The sequence below is a fragment of the Palaemon carinicauda genome, chromosome 3, assembly GCF_036898095.1.
Source record: "Palaemon carinicauda isolate YSFRI2023 chromosome 3, ASM3689809v2, whole genome shotgun sequence".
Lineage (NCBI taxonomy): Eukaryota > Metazoa > Arthropoda > Malacostraca > Decapoda > Palaemonidae > Palaemon > Palaemon carinicauda.
Window position 1 is genome coordinate 123853918 of NC_090727.1, and position 9280 is coordinate 123863197.

The 9280-nt window shown below is 33.3% G+C and overlaps 1 protein-coding gene across 1 annotated transcript; it reads left to right on the forward strand.

Annotated features, from left to right (window-relative positions):
* Positions 1-6111: 6111 nt before the first annotated feature.
* On the forward strand, positions 6112-6768 carry LOC137633943 (nucleolar protein 58-like). The gene has a single exon (XM_068366176.1). The coding sequence runs from the start codon at positions 6112-6114 to the stop codon at positions 6766-6768; it is 657 nt and encodes a 218-aa protein (XP_068222277.1).
* Positions 6769-9280: the final 2512 nt, after the last annotated feature.

The following is a 9280-nucleotide window of genomic DNA, read 5'->3' on the forward strand; positions in this document are numbered from 1 at the left end:
TCTGGAAAACACAGCTTCGAATCCTATTGCCGGAAGATAACAACCGCACGGGAAAATTGCTACGTGAAAATTGCCTGAGGGTCATTCAGCATGATGCGTAGTTCCGTGCTATTCATGTACGTTAATGGACGAGTTTCGTATTATACTATACAGAAAATATAGTTATCTGTCAGGCAATCTATTTAATTAAGGAAAATGTCCTAAAATTCTGAAAAAAAAAATGTGTGATCTCATCTTTTTATGTAAGTACACACATTATATATATATATATATATATATATATATATATATATATATATATATATATATATATACACATACATACACACACACACACACACATATATATATATATATATATATATATATGTGTGTGTGTGTGTGTGTCATGAGCGCGCGATCGCTACATATATGACTGACATCTCCCATAACTGCTGCGGTGGAAACAATAGCAATGCGCGCAGTCATTAATTCTACAACACGTCATAATACAGGATGCACCACAAAGCAAAAGTCCTAAATTACCCGCTTCATAGATATGCACTGAAGTCACTTCAGTTGCACATCACCTAACCACATACATTTCACGTACTTTTTTCATGTGACTGAATCATATCGAACAAATATTCAGCCTTTTACCATAATTACTTTGCATCCTTCATTTACATATTATTATTATTATTATTATTATTATTATTATTATTATTATTATTATCAATAGCTATGCTACAACCCTAGTTAGAGAAGCAAGATGCTATAAGCCCAAAGGCTCCAACAGGGAAAATAGCCCAGCGAGGAAAGGATATAAGGAAATAAATAAGCGATATGAGAAGTAATGAAAAATTAAAATAAAATATTTCAAAAACATTAACACCATTAAAACATATTTCATATATAAACAAAAAAAGAACTTATGACAGCCTACATAAGATACAGTTGACTGAAACTCTTATATTGCAATCTTTGTTCTTATATCAACTCTCCCTCTTCAAATCAATTACAAAGAACTTTCTCACTCTCTTGCTTCACTCAAATTACAATATACCGTAACCGATAATTACAAATAATATTACTAAATTATTTCCAGTCTTTCCCATTCCATACCAACATTCATCTCTACGCAATTCTTGCTTTTATTTTATCCCCAATAACTTTTCCTGCTTAACATTAACTTTCAAGCTTTCCATTTTGCATGAATTTAAATTTTCCTTTGGTTTTGTATACGGTTTTCATGATGGCAAAAAAAATTATGACATCCTATCCAATCTCAGATTTATTTCATCCTTTTATACAAAAACATCAATCCGTCATAGAAACAGTTCTCAAATTCAAAGCTAACTGAAATCAATAAATGATATGTCATGAAATGCAATTTTTTTAAGAGATAAAAAAAAACTACACAATTCTTAAACAAAAGTCGTAAGCACGCTGGAAAAAAAAGCTATCGGTTTGCAAATATCAAAAAGTTGCAAATAAAAAGCAAATAATAAAATAATCGAAAAAACGCTTACCTAAGGTAAAAACAACCTACAAATGTATAAAAAAAAAAAACACCCTAAAATTGCCGTTGAAAATAAACAATTTTTGAAGACTTAAAGCAAATCAACTCGGTTGCTATTTGTTTACTTAAATGACAGCATTTTACCGAAGTCATTAAGCTCTCTTATTGTAGCCAGGTTCTGGTGTTTCCCCAACTCTATTGAATTTGGTTTCGTTAATTTGTAAAATCGAACAGACCTCGAGAGAGAGAGAGAGAGAGAGAGAGAGAGAGAGAGAGAGAGAGAGAGAGAGACTTGCCCTAATTATATATAATTGCAATCATTAACTCATTAGACAAGAATACCCTTACTTAAAAAAAAAGTTAACTAGAAATTTTTATTAAAAATATTCAACACAAAATTTAAGATAAACAAAGAAAATTAAAGTAAAAAATATAGTAACTCTGTGCTTAACGATATGGCTCAGAACAGCACCACCGTCATCGTCAACTCCAAAATAATTCATTGGTGTTTGATGCTCTTTCTCATAAATCTATTTACACACACACGTGTGTGTGTGTATATATATACATATATATATATATTATAAATATATATATATATATAATATATATATATATATATATATATATATATATATATATATATATATATATATAATGAGAATGACATAATATATGGACATTAAAAATAACAGATTGGGTCCCTAGAGATTGCAAAAGAAACATGGGAAGGAAGAGAAGACGATGGATTGACGAACTAAGAAAGTTAGCGGATGTGGACTGGCATATAAAGACCATATACAGACGTAAGTGGAAGGGCATGTCTGAGGCCTTTGTTCTGCAGTGGACTAATATCGGATGATTATGATAATGAATATATGAGAAAAAAATTCCTGATAGATCAAATCTTAATATTTAAAATGCTTATGATAATGAAAATGTCAATATTTTGCTTAAAAAAATCACGCAAAATAAATAATCTGTGAAAATATATCGGAATTAATTTCAAAGATACTACAATTAAGATAATAAAAGATATGGATGATCTCCACAAACCTCATAATGTAATACAAAATATGACAAACAATGCGATAGAAATAAAATTTGTTGCAATAAAATCCAGTATTGTGAAATTAAATAAATTAAATCATACCTGCTATTGAAATGTACCTCAATAAAACCTAAAATTATATACAAATTACTGAACTTGCATTTAAATCGTTCACAGAAGACTTATGAAAACATAAATGAATACTTAAAATGTGTAAATGGTCAGTAATTGCTCCTCTCTAAAAGGTACATACAGTATTGGCATTCCACAATTGGTGAGAGTTATGAATTGAAAGATAAATAATTCGTGATGATTGTGAGTAGCGAGGGAAGTTTCAGAGATTGGTAAATAATGTATGAATAACTTTGAATGGCGAAGAGAAGTAGCATACACCAATAAACAACCCATAAGGACGATTTTAAATTGAGAAAGCTTAACACAAATTATTATTATTATTATTATTATTATTATTATTATTATTATTAGAAGCTAAGCTACAACCCTACTTGGAAAAAAACGAGATGCTATAAGCCCAAGGGCTCCAACGGGGAAAAATAGCCCAGTAAGAAAAGGAAACAAGGAAATGAATACAAGAGAAGTAATGCAATCAAAATATTTCAAGAACAGTTACAACATTAAATTAGATCTTACATATACTGTATATATATATATATATATATATATATATATATATATATATATATATATATACAGTATATATATATATATATATATACATACGTATATATATACATATATATATATATATATATATATATATATATATATATATATATATATATATATATATATATATATATACATTACACACACACACACATATATATATATATATATATATATATACATACATACATATGAAAAAATGGACATGGGCATGACATATAACGAGAATGACAGACAATAGATGGACGTTAAGAACAACAAAATGGGTCCCTAGAGATTGTAAAAGGAGCAGGAAGAGGAAGCGAAGACGATGGATGGACGAACTACGGAAGTTTGCTGGCGTGGATTGGCACAGGGAGACCATAAACAGACTCAAGTGGAAGGACAGGACTGAGGCCTTTGTTCTGCAGTAGACTAGTAACGGATGATGATGGTGTGTATGAAATATTTATAGATACTGCGTTGTTATATTCAAATATGTAGCTTACGTAATTAATATAGCCAATTGAACTCATTAAAAATAATAAGAACAGATTAAGGGTTTAAGAATAAAGTTAATTAGAAATTCAGTACCACAGAGAAGGAGAGGGAGACCAAAGCGAAGGTGGATGGACTGTATCAGGGAGGACCTTCGTTCAAAGGGATTAACCGGTGATGAAGTGTGGGACAGAGGTAGATGGAGAACGCTGACCACAAACATCGACCCCACATAAAAGTGGGAAGAAGAAGAAATTCAGTACCACAATGAAAGTGTTTAGCGATGTCTGCAATAATAATATTGTTGAAATTCCTTTGCGAAATAGGACAATTGTGGCACGTCAAGCTAGATGACGCTGCTGCCATTCAACGCTACCAGACGTACGATGTTTATGAAGCCACCAAAATGGCCTCTTTTTTAACGATATATATATATATATATATATATATATATATATATATATATATATATATATATATATATATATATATATATATATATATATACGTGAACTGAATAATTATGGCCCCAATTTAAAGTTGGCTGACTTTAGAGTTATTTGCCAACAGAAAACTAGCCAAATTTAACCCCTCCCAACAATGCAGTAAATCTCTCCGTCTGCTGGTAATTCAATGTTTATTATTCTCTTTTCCTAATGATTTGACAGTTTCACAATGGTTCGGTCGATTGAGAACTCCTCCTGAGCCTATTGACGTCAGTAGAAATGATGAATGCATTCCTGACAAGGCTCTGAAAGACCCTTCGTCTCTCTGCGAAGACAGTTAAGCTCTGATGGGAGAGAGAACTTTGACGCTGAAGCACACTGTTCTCTTCCAAGATTTCATTTGTTTATTCTCCGTTCATTTTGACTTTCTGATAATTCTTTCCTATTCTAGTGGCTGGTGTAACAGAGAGAGAGAGAGAGAGAGAGAGAGAGAGAGAGAGAGAGAGAGAGAGAGAGAGACTAGGATAGGAAAGAATGATCATAAATCGAGTCAAAATGAACAGAGAAAAAAAAAATGAAATCTTGGAAGAGAACAGTCCGCTTCAGCGCCAAGTTCTCTTTCCCGTCAGAGCCACTTTGAAGATTCCTAGCGAAGCTTTTACTGTCTTTGCAGAGACACGGAGGATGTTTCAGGAATGCATTCAGTATTTCTACTGACGACGAGTGACACCTTGGAGTCGAATCCGAGAGTGCTTTGAAGACTATTTCGGGCCGTGAAGTCTGTTATGGAATTCTGATGACTGAGAGTGAATTAATTCAAAATAAGGGTAATTGAATGCACTCTATACCGTTAAGAATGGCGATTACAAGTTGTAATGTATTTTATCAAGTGTGTGGCCGAGAGAATTCTCGGAGAATATGTGTTATATCTTTGGCGTCACCTCTATCAATACGATGACCGCTCTAGGGCCTAAAGGCTATGAATACACCCAATATCGGTGTGACGAGAGAAACGACAAAGTTGAAGTAAGGAGTTTACATGAGAAATGGAGAAAGGACAGCCATGCCTACCCTTATTTGGACCATAACAATAATCAGGAAGAGAAGGAGAAGGGAAGGAAGGAAGAGAAACCGAATACCAATCAGGAAGAAAAGGAGGCTGGAAAGGAGAAGCAGGAGAAGGAAAATGAAAACGGGGATGGGAGGCTGGAATGGAGAAGCAGGAGAAGGAAAATGAAAACGAGGATGGGAGGCTGGAAAGGAGAAACAGGAGAAGGAAAATGAAAACGAGGATGGGAGTCTGGAAAGGAGAAGCAGGAGAAGGAAAATGAAAACGAGGATGGGAGGCTGGAAAGGAGAAGCAGGAGAAGGAAAATGAAAACGAGGATGAGAACAAGAAACATGAAAGAAACCAGAGGGAAGAGGAGGAAAAGATGATTTCCCCCATTCGTGAAGAGGAACTAGACAGAAAAATAGAAGAATTAAAGAGAGAAAAGATGTGTTTAAAGGATTGTATTAGGAGACGAAAACCAGGTCGTCAAAAAATATATAGAGAATAAAAAGAAAATCGAAAAACTTGAAAAGGAGCTTCTACGAAAACAAGAAATCAACGCAAGTTTGGTGGGACTTTAAGGAAGGAAGGGAAATAAGATAACTAAGAATAGCAAGGATCAGAAGGAGGAGATTAAGAAAAAACAGAATGCAAAGAATCAGATAGAGAAGGAGAATGTAACGGAGGAGGAGGAAAAGAAAAAACAGAAGGCAAAGAATCAGATAGAGAAGGAGAACATGAAAAAACAGAATCCCAAAAATCAGAAAAAGAAAGAGAAAGGAAAGGAGGAGGGGAATAAGAAAAAAAAACCAGATTACAAAGGATCAGAAGGAGGAGGAGAATGGAAAGGAGGAGGAGAATAAGAAAAAACAGAACGCAAAGGATCAGAAGAAGGAGAATGGAAAAAGGGAGGAGAATAAGAAAAAAAAAACAGAATGCGAAGGATCAGAAGGAGAAAGAAAATGGAAAGAATGAGGAGAAAAAGAAAAAACCGAATGCAAAGGATCATATTGCGAAGAAGAATGGAAAGGCGGAGAAGAATAAGAAAAAAAAACAGAATGCAAAGAATCAGAAAAAAGAGAATGGAAAAACGGAATGTAAAGGATCAGATAGAGAAGGATATTGCAAAGGAGGAGAATATGAAAAAAAGAATGTAAAGAATCAGATAGAGAAGGAGATTGGAAAGGAGGAGAATAAGAAAAAACAGAATGTAAAGGATCAGATAGAGAAGGATATTGCAAAGGAGGAGAATATGAAAAAAAAGAATGTAAAGGATCAGATAGAGAAGGAGATTGGAAAGGAGGAGAATAAGAAAAAACAGAATGTAAAGGATCAGATAGAGAAGGATATTGCAAAGGAGGAGAATATGAAAAAAAAGAATGTAAAGGATCAGATAGAGAAGGAGATTGGAAAGGAGGAGAATAAGAAAAAACAGAATGTAAAGGATCAGATAGAGAAGGATATTGCAAAGGAGGAGAATATGAAAAAAAAGAATGTAAAGGATCAGATAGAGAAGGAGTTTGGAAAGGAGGAGAATAAGAAAAGCAGAATGTAAAGGACCAGAAAGAGAAGGATATTGCAAAGGAGGAGAATAAGAAAAAAAAGAATGTAAAGGATCAGATAGAGAAGGATATTGCAAAGGAGGAGAATATGAAAAAAAAGAATGTAAAGGATCAGATAGAGAAGGAGATTGGAAAGGAGGAGAATAAGAAAAAACGAATGTAAAGGATCAGATAGAGAAGGATATTGCAAAGGAGGAGAATATGAAAAAAAAAGAATGTAAAGGATCAGATAGAGAAGGAGATTGGAAAGGAGGAGAATAAGAAAAAAAAAGAATGTAAAGGATCAGATAGCGAAGGATATTGCAAAGGAGGAGAATATGAAAAAAAAGAATGTAAAGGATCAGATAGAGAAGGAGATTGGAAAAGAGGAGAATAAGAAAAAACAGAATGTAAAGGATCAGATAGAGAAGGATATTGCAAAGGAGGAGAATATGAAAAAAAAGAATGTAAAGGATCAGATAGAGAAGGAGATTGGAAAGGAGGAGAATAAGAAAAGCAGAATGAAAATGACCAGATAGAGAAGGATATTGCAAAGGAGGAGAATAAGAAAAAAAAAGAATGTAAAGGATCATATAGAGAAGGATATTGCAAAGGAGGAGAATATGAAAAAAAAGAATGTAAAGGATCAGATAGAGAAGGAGATTGGAAAGGAGGAGAATAAGAAAAAAAAAAGAATGTAAAGGATCAGATAGAGAAGGAGATTGGAAAGGAGGAGAATAAGAAACGCAGAATGTAAAGGACCAGATAGAGAAGGATATTGCAAAGGAGGAGAATAAGAAAAAAAAAGAATGTAGAGGATCAGATAGAGAAGGATATTGCAAAGGAGGAGAATATGAAAAAAAAAAGAATGTAAAGGATCAGATAGAGAAGGAGATTGGAAAGGAGGAGAATAAGAAAAAACAGAATGTAAAGGATCAGATAGAGAAGGATATTGCAAAGGAGGAGAATATGAAAAAAAAGAATGTAAAGGATCAGATAGAGAAGGAGTTTGGAAAGGAGGAGAATAAGAAAAGCAGAATGTAAAGGACCAGAAAGAGAAGGATATTGCAAAGGAGGAGAATAAGAAAAAAAAGAATGTAAAGGATCAGATAGAGAAGGATATTGCAAAGGAGGAGAATATGAAAAAAAAGAATGTAAAGGATCAGATAGAGAAGGAGATTGGAAAGGAGGAGAATAAGAAAAAACGAATGTAAAGGATCAGATAGAGAAGGATATTGCAAAGGAGGAGAATATGAAAAAAAAAGAATGTAAAGGATCAGATAGAGAAGGAGATTGGAAAGGAGGAGAATAAGAAAAAACAGAATGTAAAGGATCAGATAGAGAAGGATATTGCAAAGGAGGAGAATATGAAAAAAAAGAATGTAAAGGATCAGATAGAGAAGGAGATTGGAAAGGAGGAGAATAAGAAAAAACAGAATGTAAAGGATCAGATAATGAAGGATATTGCAAAGGAGGAGAATATGAAAAAAAAAAAGAATGTAAAGGATCAGATAGAGAAGGAGATTGGAAAGGAGGAGAATAAGAAAAAACAGAATGTAAAGGATCAGATAGAGAAGGATATTGCAAAGGAGGAGAATATTAAAAAAAAAAGAATTTAAAGGATCAGATAGAGAAGGAGATTGGAAAGGAGGAGAATAAGAAAAAACAGAATGTAAAGGATCAGATAGAGAAGGATATTGCAAAGGAGGAGAATATGGAAAAAAAGAATGTAAAGGATCAGATAGAGAAGGAGATTGGAAAGGAGGAGAATAAGAAAAAACAGAATGTAAAGGATCAGATAGAGAAGGATATTGCAAAGGAGGAGAATATGAAAAAAAAAATGTAAAGGATCAGATAGAGAAGGAGATTGGAAAGGAGGAGAATAAGAAAAAACAGAATGTAAAGGATCAGATAGAGAAGGATATTGCAAAGGAGGAGAATATGAAAAAAAAAGAATGTAAAGGATCAGATAGAGAAGGAGATTGGAAAGGAGGAGAATAAGAAAAGCAGAATGTAAAGGACCAGATAGAGAAGGATATTGCAAAGGAGGAGAATAAGAAAAAAAAGAATGTAAAGGATCAGATAGAGAAGGATATTGCAAAGGAGGAGAATATGAAAAAAAAGAATGTAAAGGATCAGATAGAGAAGGAGATTGGAAAGGAGGAGAATAAGAAAAAACAGAATGTAAAGGATCAGATAGAGAAGGATATTGCAAAGGAGGAGAATATGAAAAAAAAAGAATGTAAAGGATCAGATAGAGAAGGAGATTGGAAAGGAGGAGAATAAGAAAAAACAGAATGTAAAGGATCAGATAGAGAAGGATATTGCAAAGGAGGAGAATATGAAAAAAAAGAATGTAAAGGATCAGATAGAGAAGGAGATTGGAAAGGAGGAGAATAAGAAAAAACAGAATGTAAAGGATCAGATAATGAAGGATATTGCAAAGGAGGAGAATAAGAAAAGCAGAATGCAAAGGATGAGATGGAGAAGGAGAATGGAAAGGAGGAGGAAAATAAGAAAAAACTG

Bases quoted from the DNA above. Each gene is read 5' to 3' on its own strand.
- LOC137633943 (XM_068366176.1), top strand. From the start codon at position 6,112: ATGGAAAAAGGGAGGAGAATAAGAAAAAAAAAACAGAATGCGAAGGAT.